This window comes from Hyalella azteca, unplaced genomic scaffold (genome assembly GCF_000764305.2).
Source record: "Hyalella azteca isolate HAZT.00-mixed unplaced genomic scaffold, Hazt_2.0.2 contig1022, whole genome shotgun sequence".
Taxonomy (NCBI): domain Eukaryota; kingdom Metazoa; phylum Arthropoda; class Malacostraca; order Amphipoda; family Hyalellidae; genus Hyalella; species Hyalella azteca.
This window is the reverse complement of record NW_025931354.1, coordinates 35390-51344: the sequence shown is the minus strand read 5'-3', so window position 1 is coordinate 51344 and position 15955 is coordinate 35390. Positions and strand designations below refer to the sequence as shown.

The 15955-nt window shown below is 37.3% G+C and overlaps 2 protein-coding genes across 4 annotated transcripts in view; one reads left to right on the top strand and one right to left on the bottom strand.

Moving 5' to 3' along the window:
• The first annotated feature begins 539 nt into the window (after positions 1-539).
• Positions 540-15955, top strand: part of LOC108670383 (2-oxoglutarate and iron-dependent oxygenase JMJD4) — a 21558-nt gene continuing 6142 nt past the window's right edge. The window contains exons 1-6 of one of the 3 annotated variants that reach the window (XM_018157852.2): positions 540-908; positions 2382-2533; positions 2946-3094; positions 3441-3593; positions 4338-4428; positions 4687-4773. In XM_018157852.2, the coding sequence (XP_018013341.1) occupies positions 671-908; positions 2382-2533; positions 2946-3094; positions 3441-3593; positions 4338-4428; positions 4687-4773 (870 nt within the window). In that variant the 5' untranslated portion in view covers positions 540-670. Of the gene's footprint in view, positions 909-2381; positions 2534-2945; positions 3095-3440; positions 3594-4337; positions 4429-4686; positions 5092-15955 lie in introns of those variants that run through there. The other 2 variants (XM_047881347.1, XM_047881345.1) reach the window with 2 other exon arrangements.
• Positions 5303-15955, bottom strand: part of LOC108670382 (nucleolin) — a 13285-nt gene continuing 2632 nt past the window's right edge. The window contains exons 2-4 of the mRNA XM_018157850.2: positions 8890-9020; positions 8367-8579; positions 5303-8120 (exon numbers count right to left, since the gene is read on the bottom strand). Of these exons, the coding sequence (XP_018013339.1) occupies positions 6106-8120; positions 8367-8579; positions 8890-8986 (2325 nt within the window). The 5' untranslated portion in view covers positions 8987-9020 and the 3' untranslated portion in view covers positions 5303-6105. The remainder of the gene's footprint in view (positions 8121-8366; positions 8580-8889; positions 9021-15955) is intronic.

Sequence of the window (15955 nt, the reverse complement as noted above, 5' to 3'; positions counted from 1 at the left end):
CAATAAACGCAATCGGCAAAAATCGTAACAGAGATTCCATCTGTTGAGTGTTGAATAATTGCGTGAACATTTCTTGTCTAAAAAATAGATCCAGTGAGCAGGAAATGAACAAAAAGCATGAAATCTAATATTAAACAATGCAAAAACTATAATGAATGACGTTTGTGAACATTTTTTTGTAAATCGGATGTGATGATCACTATATTTTTTCGAATCTCTGCACCAGCACACACTCACTCTCGGGTGTGCCAGCTGACTGTCAGTCGCAAGTTGCAGACGACGTGGATTCTGTTGTGACTGCGTGTGTTGGTCCTTTTATCACGTAATGTAAACCCAATGGAGACACGAAACTCAAGTATTTACACGTAAATGGAAAGTTCACTGTGGCCAAACACAATGAAATTTTGCAGTTCTATCAAAATTTGTACTTTATTTAAATTATCTCTATTATTTTAATTTGTTTTGACCATTCATTAATTATCATTTCTATCTTGAGGTCCATTTTCAATATTACCCGCAAGTTTTGGTAACCATTTTCCTCCAGGTTACACTCTAAGTTGAACTTACGTTGCGCTTACCATTCTGGCACTGTTTTGATTTGAGGAGTGACAGAAATGAATGAACAAGGACACGTTCATTATCATGTTGAACTGTTGAACATTCAGGTTGTATGAGGAAAATGATTGAATTGCAGTCGCCAGTTGTTAGCAAAAATATTCAACTTGGAGATGAGCTCTCGTTGTTTCCGTCTGTTAGCAACGAATTCACTTATGATACATTTTTTCGTCGCTATATGGAACCCAATTTACCGTGCATTTTTCAGTCATGGCTAACTGCTGAATGGGCAGCTCGAAAGATCTGGGTTAGTGACAACAAAATCGACGTGGATCATCTAGTTCATAAATACGGTTGGTATTTTATTATTCTTTTAAACATTATTTTTCTATTTACTCCAAAAAACATCTTGATTATGCTTATGAAGTTATGATTCATTTGCAAAAATACGATACTTACATTACTTAGGCCTATAACTTTATAAGATAAGACATAAGAGTCATAGCCTTTTACCGTTACTTTTGATTCTTTTTACAACACTTCTCTTTAACTTCACTTCTTGTCTGTTTGTTTGTCTGTCTGTCTGTCTGCTAGACTGCTACAAATCTTATAATGAAAAATTTAACACACTACACACTTCTACTTATCCTATCGATCTGAAATTTTGCACACTTGTGTAAAGTTGGAGAAAATGCATGAATCAAATGTCAAAATAAAAGATTTGAAAAATTTAAAAAAATTTTTAAATATTAAAAAAAATTAAAAAAATAATTTTGTCAGCTACAAATCTTATAACTAATATCTGACACACTTTTACAGTTTTACCTACCTGTCTAATTGATCTAAAATTTTGCACACTTCTGTGAAGTCAGAGGCAATGCATGAATCAATTAATGGAATAATTAATTTTGAAAAAATATATATATATTAAAAAAATTGAAAAACTAATTTTTTTAATTCGAAAATTAAATGAGAAATTCATTGTAGTGATTGTACATCTGTAAGATTGGAGACACTGGATTCTTTGGAAGTGTAGTCTTTAAAAAGTAATTTTAAACGCATATTATTATTAGAGTACCGGTAGGTATAGCCTAATTCTATGAAAACACATATGCTGTAATAAATATCTCTATCTTAATTTAAATTTATATATTATATTGCTGTCCCATCCATCCTTTTATATTCAATGGCTAGCTAACTTGATGAAAAGTTGACAAATTTGATGAAAAGTTGACAAATTTGATGAAAATTTGCTTTTTTTTTAATTTTGTTTTGGATTAGGTCATCTGGATTCTGGATGATCTGGTCTAATATGGATGCTGACATTGAACTTTTACATTGAAAATATAATTTTTTTATATATTAACTAATTCATTTAATGAAAAAATGCTGATTTTTCATTTAAATTGCAAAAAATGTTATTTTTCTAGGTTCCTTGCAATGACATTGACATTAGGACTCAGTCATGGCCCATGGGGTCTCAATTTTGAAAGTAATAGCTTTCAAATTTTTATTGTAATAGCTAATAAAACAGGCTTAAATAGTTGAACGAAGGGCCAAGGGCTCTTGCCTAAAATATATCCTGTTATAACATTCAGGTATATTTTTATTAATTGCTTTCTTTAAATTATTCTCATTGTAATATTTGAGTTACATTGCTCACTATTCCTGGAAAATTTTTACATGACCACTAAAAATTAAGAGATTGAATTTTATAATATCCAAGAAAACTACCTATACCATACCTAAATGCTAAATTATTTGTATTTCTAAATTTTAAACATTGCTCTTTGCCAACAAAACATTTACCATTTTTTGATTTTCAGGTCTTGCAGAAGTTCCTGTTGCTGATTGTGACCAAAAGCATTATAATTCTCAGCAGAAAGAAACATTTCTATTGAAAAACTATCTCTCTAAGTACTGGCTGAATCACAAGTGTGAAGAGAACAAGTCCCATCAAAAATGCCTCTATCTCAAGGTGTGCATATATTGATGTTGCATATAAGTTGGCTGTAATATATTTTCATCTCTTTCATTTGAACTGGACATATTGAATTAGGTTTATTGCTGTCTGAAAGAATTTTTTGTTAGCATTCACAGTAATAGATGTAGTAGATTTTGATTTGGAAATTTTGAATGACCTTATCTGATATCTCAGCATTAAAAACTCTATCATCTATGCAGTTTTGTTGTCTAATGCCTTCAATATTTCAATAATTCCACAAATTATTTTAATTCAGCTAATATCTTTTCATTTTTCAAATATTTTTAGAATAAAATCTTTCAATAAATTCCACAAAAATTATTTTAAATGTATTAGAAAAAATATCTTCAGCAATGGGAATATAAATTTATATCCAGTAAAGTCAAGAAATTTGGTTGGCTTGCAGGATTGGCATTTTGTGAGAGCCTATCCTGAAGCCAAGATTTACAGGACCCCAATATTCTTTTGCTCTGACTGGCTGAATGAGTTCTGGGAGAAGCGTGAGGACAGCCAAGATGACTATCGCTTCGTCTACCTGGGACCAAAGGGCAGCTGGTAAGACTTGTAACTTAAGCTCAGATGTGAGTTTGTATTACTATATGAGTTTTAGAATACATTAAATTAATTGTTGAATGTCTGATTCCACCAAGTTTCATGTTGAAGAATTTATCCCATTGTCTGTTCTCCTTGAAGCATAGAAGAAAAAATATACTATTCAGTTCTTCACAAGACATAATTTTGGTATCACATCAACTGAATTTGTCGCACATTGAAGAAGAAACCTTCGAAATAAGTAACTGGGACATAAGCTCATGTTTTTCAATATTTTCTTATAACAAGGCAATGGCTTACTGAAGAAAATTTTCAATACCCTCATAAAATGAATGAAATTCTTGAACAGGACACCATTCCATGCAGATGTCTTCCAATCATACAGCTGGTCAGCCAACGTGTGTGGCCGCAAGAAATGGATTTTTTTCCCTCCTGGTGCTGAAGAAAGTTTAAAGGACTGTATGGGTTCTTTGCCTTATGACATCGCCAAGAGCGGCCAGAAGTGAGTTTTACCGTATCATTCTTCATATTATTATCATTGGCTCCTTGTCATGTAAATCAGGAAGCGCAGAATGTAAAACAGCCATCAATGTTCTGTGACAGCAAACTTACTTAGTTCATATTATGTAATAATGGAATCAATTTTATCAATTTATATATCTATATATATCCAGTTGGAAGAAGATATTTAGGAAGGTTGGCCCAGTGGTTAAAGTTCAGAGTTCCAAGATTGAGGGAGGCGCGGGTTCGATCCCAGCTCTGTGCGCCAGTTTCTGGTCAGAATCGGCGAGGAGGCCGGGCGGTTAAGCACAGCAGAATTGTAGCAGTGAGTTGCGAGTTCGATACCGCAAAAAGGCTGTGAATGTTCTGCGAAGTTAAGAATCGGCGACAGGCCTACGGCCTACTAAACGCTGCAACCGCTACTTATTATTATTTTAGATTTGTGCTTAGCCTGTTAAAATATATTCAAATTGGTGAATTGTTAATAATGCAAAAACTATTCAACTGTGGTATTCATTGTTCCGTCATAAATTGAGTTGCATTTGTCTCCTGGGGCGCACTTTGTGCTTGCAACATTATTCAGCCTAATTGAAACTACCAGATGCAAGTTAGTAAAATTGGTTAAAACTTGAATTGAACTTACTACTAGTAATTTTCTTAGCGAAAAATTATAAATTTTCGATAAAAATATTAATATATTTTGTGAAAATATTTGCATAAGTTATAAGCAGGCACTTGTTGACAGCTTGGATGCACTAGGAGCCTTGACGGTGATTCAGGAGCCGGGGGAGACCATCTTTGTGCCTTCAGGATGGCATCACCAAGTCTGGAACTTGGTGAGCTGTTAGTTAGAAATGTGAATCCATGTTTCCCTGATAACATTCATTTCATACAATAAAGTCTAGGATTAATTCACATAATCCTGAATACGTATGTTTAATCAGCTTTTACACTGAAGAATGGACCTATCATGCAATTTGTGCTGCAACCCTAATACCTGTGCTGTTGTACCAATACTTTGTAATTCAAGAGATAAGAGTAAAATCAGGCTAAATATTGGCAGGACTGAGAGTAGCAAGTTTTTCTCTGAGCAGGAAGACACGCTGTCCATCAACCATAACTGGATCAATGCAACAAACATCTTGCAGGTCTGGCGTCAGCTGCTTGCTGAGCTACTGAAGGTAAGGTGCCTTGCAAATGTACTCTTAATCTAAAATGTGGTTGATAGACAAACACACTGAAAAAAACTAGTTCTGTACGAAACTCTTTAGTTATTCTCTTAGTTCACAGATTAGATTGCTTAGCTCAAAGAGTTGACTGTGAGCCAGCACTGCTTTGAAGCTAGACATTCTTATCGCACGAATCTCTTCTACCTGATTCCCATCAAGATATCACAATTCCGTATTTTTTTCACCTGAAAGTTCTAACCAAGTAAAGCTAATGCATATTCAAAGAATTTCATGTCCATACGGTTGTGGTAATACAAACCTGGCAAATTCTGTACCTTTATTATATCCTTTCGAAATAGTGGTAATTGCATTGAAATATTTAATCCCAGCGCGCACCTGAAATTTTAAGCCGTGCCCAGAAATAGCCAAGGAGATTCATAGTCATCAAAAATATCGCTAGACCACGACTAACATCTTATCTCAGCTCAGGATTTCTAGCGCCGCCAATCTATTTTTAAAGTATCGGAAATTAATAACGGAGTCGTGTAAGAATATATTTACAGTTATCATTATTTTGTACCTAAGGTGAACATGTTTGGATATAGAGAAAACGAGACAATGCCATCGCTCAGTTTCTGTTAACAAATTGAGAATTGACGAAAGTGCCAGGATGTTATGCAATGATTGAGAGATTTTGCATAGGTATATCTTCGTCCTATAAGCAACAATAAATTTTTTAACAAGAAGATAACCTTTTGTAGATTTAGAAGAAACTACCTAATAGCGACATCAACTTTTATTCACACTATTTACATCCGAAAATCTAGTTTTCATTGCAGATCATGTAGTTTGTAATGTAAAGGATCATATAATATTCTCTGGGTCGCTAATTTCCTTTTTTAAAGACCTGTTCTCAAAAATTATAACCATTACGTCGAACTGAACATTAATAATTATGAAAATTCCACGTCATTGTCAAATGCTGTAATATTCAACATGTACATCAATAGTACAATTCAAAACTGCATCAAAAATTAGTTAAGTCACATCCTAGTGTTAAATTGTATGACTTCTTGTTAACAAATTAAGTTTTCAAAGAATAAGCAACTGTGATCATTCCTAAGGCGTAACTGTCTTATTCCTTATGATAAGAAATGAAAAATTATACATTTATTTGTCATTGTTCATTCCCGAATCCCAGTGCCAACACACAAAAACTTTAATGTTACATTTATAATCTTGCTTCTGAATACGCTGGATGCCATGACAATCGATATTAAAAAAAATATCAAACATTGAAATTCATTTCCTGGGTAGAGTCGAGTAACATTGAAGTGTTGCTCACTACAAAGCGGACTCATCATCTTGTGTCTCAGCTGCAATTTCAATATTCTCGGGCACCTCTGGAGACGTGACGGGCGCGTCAACATTAGTTGCTACTGCGACGTCCGGCTCCGCAGCCGCGCTAGGCAGTTGAATGTCACTGACAACGACATCGTTCGCACCAACGGCCGGGACGGTCACACTGTCGGTGGTGGTGACAACCACAGCTGTTCCATCAACAACTGTTGCCGCTTCATCAGGTCCAGCCAAACTGTCGTCAATTTCGATTTGCTCCTGAATCTGGTCGGTCTGGATGGGATCTAAAGACTCCAGTTGGACTACGTCCGTCACCCGACGTACAACTTGTTCCATGACATCCACTTGCTCTGCCAGTGAATGATCGGACATGACACCGTCGGCTTCCACGGTCTCAAATTGGGGTTCCGCAGTGAGCTCACTGGAGAGCTGATTATCTAGCTGCTCCTGGATGTCCGTCTGGTACTCTTGCTGGAGTTCGTCTCCTCCGGCGGCGGCAGTTTGCGCCTCCTTCAGCTTGCTGGGGAATTTAGGTTCATCGTCTGAGAGGTAATCTGCTCCACCCTCTTCTTCCTCTTCTTCGTTGATCTCCTCAGGCTGCACGTCACCGTAGTCCCCGTCTACGCCGTCCTCTGCTTCCTCGTCAGTGACGATGCTCTGATTGTGCTGCGCCGTTGACGCGTCAAGCAGGTCCGCTATTTCCTCATCTTCTTCGTCAGAACACAGCGCTCTGAGCGTGCGTTTATGGGCGGGTACTGGTCTGCTCTTCATCCCAAGCATCGCGTAGGAGCCTTCGCTGGGCCGCACAGCTTCAGACTGAGCCAGCTGTTGTATGGACAACACGGGGGGAAAATTAAAACCGAAGCTCTTCAGTACCTTATAAGCTGTGGAGCTGCGCTGGAAAATTGACAGTAGCAACTCGCGGTAGTTTGAAGGCAAGCAATTCCCCTTGCCCGTGAGATTCTTCTCAGTGGACAACTGACCCGATAGAAACACTAATTGATTTTCATTGAGATACTTGGCAGCATCTCTGAGAATTTGGTGCCTGCTGCCAACATCCTTGTACACAGCCATCTTCTTGTCAAGGAAATCCTTTCGTTTCGACAGACGAGCATCCTTCTGAAGATAATACTCAAGTAACATGTTATAATGCTTCTTCATTCGCAAGAATTTGTTCTTGAACTCTTGCTCACTTCTCTGGAGGGTTTGAACCACAGTCGCATTCTCCTTGGAGAGATGCTCAAGTTTGTTGTGCATTTTATTGCAGTTTTTGTAATGGAAGTTCTTAATTTCTATGAACTCTTTCATTTTAGCAGCAGGAACTTCAACAAACCCAGGAGTTTTATGAGCCTGTTTCTTCATTTCCGATTTTAGTTTGAGCTCGAGAGCCTCGCATTTTTGCTCTAGTTCTTTGACTCTCTTGGCAGCTGCGATGTGTTTTGCCTCCCACTTCTTAGAGTCAATGAGGCTGCTATGCATCTTCTTTTCGGCCTCGAGGTACAGTTTATGGTATGATATTCGTTTCTTGATATTCTCGCTTAAACTTGTAGGAAATTTCTGACCCATACTCTTGGCTGAGTTGACAGTTGCCAGAATTTGCTGCATTTCAACATCCTTGAGCTTTATCATCTCTTCAAGGTGTTCTATTTCTTCCTTCTGTGCAACACAATTTTCACATTCATGCTTAGCTTTCTGGTTCTCTTTGAGCTCTTCTTTAGCCTGCTCTACGTTTCCATTGGCAATGGCATTTTCTTTGGACATGTCCACAGTAACAGCCTTGCCAAACATTTCCCTGTACTCGGATAACATGCTCTCCAGCTCCTCTTCTGCGTTCATTTCTCCCTCGTCATTGGTGTCTTCTTCCTCTTCATCCTCCTGTCCATTGTCCTCCATATTTTCTTCTCCTTCGTTATTCTCTCTTTCATCATCTTCCAAATTTCCCTCTTCGTCGTCCTCATCACCTTCTTCATCGTCATCAGTTGATCCATCGGCATTTTTTGCTACAATTAATGGAATAATAAAGTAAATCAGACTTCAATACACAATGGCTTCAGGTCTAAGGTAATTTCAATTTTCAAGGCTTCTAACTCTCGAAATCTGTAAAATATTGTCAAATTTTAACAATATTAGCAGGTATAAATCAAGATTCAAATCATTATGGATATCTCAAATGTGGCAGTAGCTAGTTTTGAGTTTTTTCCGCTAACATAATTCACATCAATTATTTTGATGTAATTATGGCTTACCATTTCTTTGAGGCCATTTTCCAGAACTGGACTTGGGTGCAGGCCGTCGTTTCCTTGCAGCTGCCCAATTGATTTTGTCTCGGGTTGAAGGCTGAAAGCTTGGCCTGAATGATAGCACTTTGGATGTGAGAATTCTTTGCCTCTTAGCAGGCGTTTCATCATCCGAGTCTTGCATCATTATCCTTCTTTTTGAAGCTGCAACTCTCTTTGATGCTGATAAAAAATAAAATTTTATATTAAATCGAGGTAACTGTGCCACACCAATACAAGGTTATGATAAATATATACAAAATGATAAATACAAAACGAATAAATTATTTTAACAAGAAATTTGGGTAAAAGAGATTCTGTAGATTTTCAAATCCTGTAGTATAAAATTTATAGGTACTTTATTTCATTAGCAAAGGCTTTCTTTTTTTTAAAGATCTACTATTTTCTAGATTACTCCTTTCAATGGTTTCAATTTCAATGGTTTGGTCATGGTTAAATAGCCTGAATTGAAATGAGCTTCATTTTGACTGACCTGATTGGGAAGCAGCATCATCAGAGTCCGAGTCATCAAAGCGTTTAGGCCGACCACACCGCCGAGCAGGTCGGCTAGAACCACCAGGAGTCTGCATGGCTCACAGCTCGCTGCTTCCACTGCCTTCTTAACTGTAACATCAAAAGTATATGAGCATCAAGGCGGGCATGCAATCATGAGAATGATCATAAAAGCATTGAGACAAGCATAAAATCATAATGACATGAACATATTTAAGCATCAAAATTAATGTATAAGCATTGAGATGAGAATACAATTATAAAGGCAAACATGTAAGCAGCAAGACGAGCAATAACTTTTTGGTCCTTAACATAACTTTGAGATATTGTTAATTTCCTTTTGCTCACTGTAATTGTACTAATGGTACTTTAAATGGAACCATTTTTCATCTTCAAAATTGCTCTCAGAACCATTTTCAAATACCTCTTATTCAACTATGAAATCAGAGAATTATGCAGGTCAGATTTTTTAAAAATACATTTTGACCCACATGTGATCTGATTGTATGCATAACATTTGAATTCAGAAAAATCAAATCAGTCTCCATTATAATTCATTGTCTACATAATGTGGAATATAGCATTGCACAATATTCACAATTCAATGGGAAGGAGATAAGCTGGAAGGTTTACAAATATCTGATTCTTCTGAGGCTTATAAATGAAAGTTGGTCAGAAAAATTGGTCTCTAGAGGCATTTATCACTAATCAGCGAATCAATTAGTAAGAATCTAATTTCCATGCAACAGTAAATATACACTCCTTATGTAAAATACTTCTTTCAATCTAACTTGCACTTAGCAATGCATTGGATTCTTAGCAATATGTACTTAAATTTTTTTCAAAGATGATCTGTTGGATCAAACTGTGAAATTTGTTGAAAACTGTGGTTTTTTTCTGTTCAATGCTCTGTGCTAAGTGAAAGGATTGATTATGTTCTTAGTAGACCATTAACTCTTGAGAGCAGGGTATTTTAAACAAGCAAATTTTGTGAAACCTACACTTTATCCAAGTTTGGATAACTTATTAGTTGCACAGACAATATGTTTGTGGTCCAGGGTGCATTATGCAAGCAAGAGATATTCTAGTAACCATTAATATTGCATTTCCTAATTGGCTCTAAGATTTCATTCAATATCTTTACATTTTATGCATGATGATGTAAGATTGTAAAATTTTTTCTGGAAATCTCATGGCTCCAGTAACTTTTTTGGATAGAATTGAAATCTCATGGTTCAATCATAATGTTGATACCAATTAAATGGGAGACAATTCAGCTAGCTTAGCCATTTTGCAACTCCAAAAACAGTTAAGAAAGCTCTAATTATGACTGGCCAGACTCAGGATGCCAAATTCATTGCCTCAAAGACAACAGGGTAAGATTGTGCAAGGTGCCAACTACCAAGCTGCAACAAGAGCTTGTCTGCTTTTTTTTTTTTTTTGAATTATCAAGCAAGATTGGAATTTTCTAACATATTACTAAAGTCTAGGGGCTCCCAAGTTACTTATTTCAATAAATATGGAATATCATGTGCCCATCATGCACTTCTGCTGACAGTTAGATGATAGGAGATGTTTCACATAGTGGAAATCTCTCAGCTCCAAAAATGACATGAAAGCTTAAGTTACAACTAGGAAAGCACATATTCCATGCCTGATTGCAAGGATTTGACTAGTAGATTAATGAATTATCTTGTATGTATATATTTGTTAATAAAGGTAGACAAATGAGCCAATAAATTTAGAGTGAAAAACAAAATATATGACTGCAGCAGCAAAATTTCAGCAATAACTAAGATTTATGCTATCTAGCAGCAGCCAACCACCATCAATACCACTAGCATGGCCACAGCACTTGTGATGCAAACTTCCAATGGAAATGATCTATTTTGTAAACAAAACTGAGCTACAACTTTCAAAAGTTGTGGCTCAGTTTTCTAGCATGATTGAAAAAGCTTTCAAACTATTATGTAATAATTGTACCTTACTAATTGTAATTCTGACCAGTATTATACTTTCTTATGAGCAGCAAGTCAAGTGAAGTAGTTGCCAAGTGGCAACCAAGGTGTTATTGAAGGTAGCAGATGAAATCGAGGAAGGTAATAAATTAACAAGTACACATCACATGTTGTGTAAAAATGCAGACCACAGTTACCCAAAATGTAGCGTATGGCATAACATGGGTAAGGCAACTGAGGTCAATTGAGGCAGATGGCAGTTGCCAATTATGCTTCTCCATAGATCACAATTTACTATCAATAAGGTCAATGCACAATGATCAGCATGGACATTTGCACATGAAGGCATTCTAAATGCCTTCTAAATCAACATGTACCTATGTAATTGAGGATCGCAATGGCCATAAATAGGAGCACACTTGCTTCAATAGGAGCGGGACAGCTTCACGCTCCAATATGAGCAGGTCAGCAGGAGTGCGTGCTCCAATATGAGTGGGCTAGCAGCATGCTCGTCTCGCTTCAATAGGAGCGGGATGGTCCAAACAAGTACATTACTGCGCTCCAGCACCCAAATAACTGCCATTTCCTTAAGAAATATGTGTCCCATCGTAAACAAATAGCACTCTCGGAAGGCCTTCAAATTGCACCCCATCTCCTCAAGTGACTAGCGCTGGAGTGCTCTCACCAACACCATCCAGGTGGATCTAAATGACCAACCATTTCCTAGAATTCCACCATGAATATATGCATTATGATTGATGCAGCTCATGTGCCATGAGCAGCACTAACACACACATTACAATTGCTGTAGTAGACAAATACAAGGAACTGTCACAAGTGGGGGAATACATGTGGTGACATTGGTGTTGATCCATAATTTGTGATTGATCAAGCATGCCTATTCATGGGCAAGATGGCTGATGGGAGAGCTTGAAAATATTCCAATATCTCAACCTGAAACGCCATACTTCACAGCTTGGACAGTTAATAGCCTTTCTTTTTATATCTTAGCTAATATTTTGGTGCCAACCAAATCTGGAATATAGGTAAGAATGTTCCAAATATTCAAGGGCTAAAAAGATTATTTCCCTGTTGATTTTGGAAAATTGCAGGCTAAAATGTACTATTTTTTTCTAATTTTTATTTCTAGATAAATTATTCAAAAGCCCTATCTACAAGTAAAATTTAGTACCAGCGCGGTTCATCTTATTTACAAGAGTAAGATCACTCCTAGTGGCATAAGTGAAAAATTTGGCAAAAGCCACCCATGAATCAAATAAAAAATGATGCCATCTGGCCAATTTCACCCACTCCTTTGGCCTTTTTCTTACTTATTCAGTTAAAAAGTGAAAAAATGGCCAATTTCCATTAGTGATTAATTTCCACTATTTGGTAGTAATTTTCAGTAGTAATTTTTTAACCATAAATTGCAGCATGAAACAATCATTTTTACCAGCCATTTTAGGAAAATTCTGAGTTATATTCCAAATAAAAGGTCAGTATCATCAAGGTGGCTTCTTGCTTCTGCTATATTTTTCACTTTGGGAAATGATGGAATTGTAGGAAGTGGTTGGTCATTTAGAATCCACCAGGAGTCCCACACTCAGGATGATGTATGTTTTCAGTGAATTTTCTCGCGCATTTTCACTTTTTTTAAGCTATTGCTGTGCTCAGTTGGCGCAATGTAATGAAAATTGATTCTCTTCGCGCACGTGTTCGCGCAATCCCAGCCATCAATTCTACGTCGCTCTGCCGCGCACGAGCAGTATGTGGAGGAACAGACGTAATACTCACATTACTCAGTACAGTATGCCTTTAATTATCTTTCAATAATATATGATTTTTCTTGATACGGAAATTTGGTGAATGAGAAATCTAGAACTTTATTTTAGAAGAAATTTTCTCCAAAGTCATATTGTATATTGTCGACTAAAATAGTAGAACTATTTTAGCTTTCTAAAGTACGGCGCACGGCGCACGGCGCATTTTTTTACCAGCATAGTTTGGCGCACCGCGAAGGTCGTTAAAATGACAAAATAAATTCCCGCGCACCTGGCACATCTTCCTGACCATGGCAGGAGTCCAGGGGCCGTATTATCAAAACTTCGTAAGTACGCAAAATCGACTTACGAGTAGCGTTGCCAAGACAACGTAATACTAGCGGTGGTATTATCAAAACATTTGAGCGGGAAACATTTGCGCGGGAAAAATATTTACGCTTTTAGCTAAGACTTGCGTACGAAAGTTTTGATAATGCCAAAATTAGGGTGTACTTACGTGCCACATAACTTTTTTGTCGTTAAATACAAAAAGTTACGAAGTTTTGATAATCCAGCCCCAGGACACCCAGTGCTATTCACTTGAGACAAATTCTCACAATATTCAATATCTTATGGCCCAATTGTGCCCATTTGTCAATAATTAGATAGAAGGTAATTAAATTAGCCATTAGTGGGGATCTCATGGCTCCAAAAATGACAGGAATGCTCTAGACATTGCTCAAAAAATAGACATGTTCCACAGCAAGAAGGCAGGCTGCAGGTCATGTCATCATGACCCTCATGTTGATAGAACAATTCATAGTGGCAAAGCAGAGAGTTTTTTAGACGCTCCCTCAAGTTCATTTTTGAGTCCTATAAGTAGACTGGTAAAGTATCATGGATACCAGCATTATCATAAATAAGAATTAGTTGAAATCTTGAGTAGATGAGGAAATTGAAAATGAACTTATTCTAAAAAAATCTCTGGTTTATCAGATTGTCACTAGGGTAAACGCGGTATATTCCGACACATTAAGGACGCATCGAGAAATGAAAAACTATAAAAAAACCGTGTGCGTTACATAAGTTCTGTTGCCTTCACGTGACTCTCAAAACACTTCACTACGCGTCAGCAACAATGAAACGTCACAAAATGTTGCCATATTTATTATACTCAGTGCCTAATTCTCTTGTCTCTTCTACACAATAATCACCGGTTGGTGAGCAACAGAAACCCAAATTGAAAGTAAAGCGGCAAGATAATACAAGTTTTCAACAAAGAGTTGTGCTCAGGCTGGGAGGTGTGATATATTCATACCAGAAGTCTTAAAATCAATTATAAAAAAAAAATCACTATCAAGCATCAGTGCCCTGGGAGTGAGAAAGTCAGTTGCGTTCGTTGTGTAAGCAGGTGTGCCATTTTGCGCTCTCTGATTGATTTACTGATAAAAGTTCTCTTAGAGTTAATTTTTGAAGGATTTCCAGACCAAAGTCATTAAGTAACACGACTGGCTTTCTCCCACAAGGGTTTGTCAGTCATTCGTTTTTATTCTATTTTTTTACTCTGTCTCCTACTTCCTTCATTTTGACTGCAAGTTGCCATCTTTTTTGTTAGTTGTTAGTTGAGTTGTCTGTTGTTAGGTATGGACTCAGTCTCAGACTGTCTTGCTGGGTCAGGGTTTGGCCCTCCAGCTGACTTTGGCTCTGGCTCAGGGGTCATTGTGAATTTGTGAATAAAATTGTGATTGATGGAATGGATGTTCAGACTTCAGGGTACTATAGTTGAGGATTCAGATCTAGATACTGATAGTCTCATTGATGCAACTCCAAATGTGAATGTTGGTGCCAGCCAAAAACGCAGGGTTTGGGAAACAAGTGGGTCTTCAGAAAATCTTGTTGGTACAAAAGTGAAGCGTGTAGCAATGGCTTGTCAAGGAATGTCAAGGGATTCCCAATCCAGTAGTGGACCTGGAATAAAACTCCCATCAAATGCTAACCTGAAAAGTGCTGGGTCTGGTCAGTGGTCACTGGTCAGACTATTTTGGTGAAGCCACTGGGTCCTGATGGCGATGCCATAACGTTTCTGAAGGATCCAATTGGCCTGACCAAAGGCATAAGGGACTTGCCTTTTGGAGCCATTAGTGAACTAATTATTTTGACAAATCCGCATCAACAATTAATAGCCTTGGAATTGCGTTCACTTAGTGGTCAAGAAATGTTCAACTTCCTTGCAGTTTCAACAATTGGCAAGTGGTCAGTTTGTTGCTATCACCCTGGATCGGATGTGAGAGTCTGTGGAGTGTTTGGTCCAATTGATCCCAGTGCTAGCATAGATGAAATAAAAGAAATTACCACTGCTGGTGACTTTGTTGTTGTGAACATTGTGTGCCTAGACAGATTCCACAATGGAAAATGTGAGCCATCTGCTACCCTTAAGGTTGTATTTGACTGCATAGTGGCAAACCAGAGCTTTTCTAGAACCAGTTCACTTTTAATTTCCTCATTTACTCAAAATTTAAACCAATTTCTTAAGCATGATAAAACTTGTATCCATGATACTTTACTGGTCTACTTATAGGACTCAAAAATGAACTTGAGGGAGAGTCTAAAAAACTCTCTGCTTTGCCACTATGCATGATACTTTACTGGTCTACTTATAGGACTCAAAAATGAACTTGAGGGAGAGTCTAAAAAACTCTCTGCTTTGCCACTATGTATTTGAGGGAAAAACTCTACCAAGCAGAGTGAAAATAGGATATGTATCCTATCCTGTGCGACCTTTTGTGGCTCCACCAATGCTATGCTACAAGTGTCAGAAGTTGTGGCACCTTGCTGAAGGATGTAATTCACCCCAAAGGTGCCTTCTTTGTGCAGGTCCCCACGAGCACTCTGTGTACATCAATGCTAGTCTGGAAAAGTCCTATTTTTGTCTGAAATATCGCGGCTCTAATATCATATAATTTCAGTAGGTATGAAATCTCGCGGCTCGAATGTCATAAATTTTTGTTTGATTAAAAAATCGCGGTTTGCACTTCGCAAACATGTCATTTCGTAAAATTTTCAACTTCCGCAATCCGCATTGCTTTACCGTTTCCGCCAAAAATATCTTGCAGAAAAAACATAAACATCGTAATGTAAACAAATAAAACGTTTGCTGAAGATTGCGCATAGTTGCGGTCATGTCAAAGCGGTCAGACTGTATATTAACACGTGCTGAACTTACAGTAGAGACAAATTTTATTGTTGCCATTTGACTGTTTAAGGGTAAAATTAGAGATTTGGGGTAACACGTGCATAAACTTTGTAAATAAATTCGCATTCGCACCTC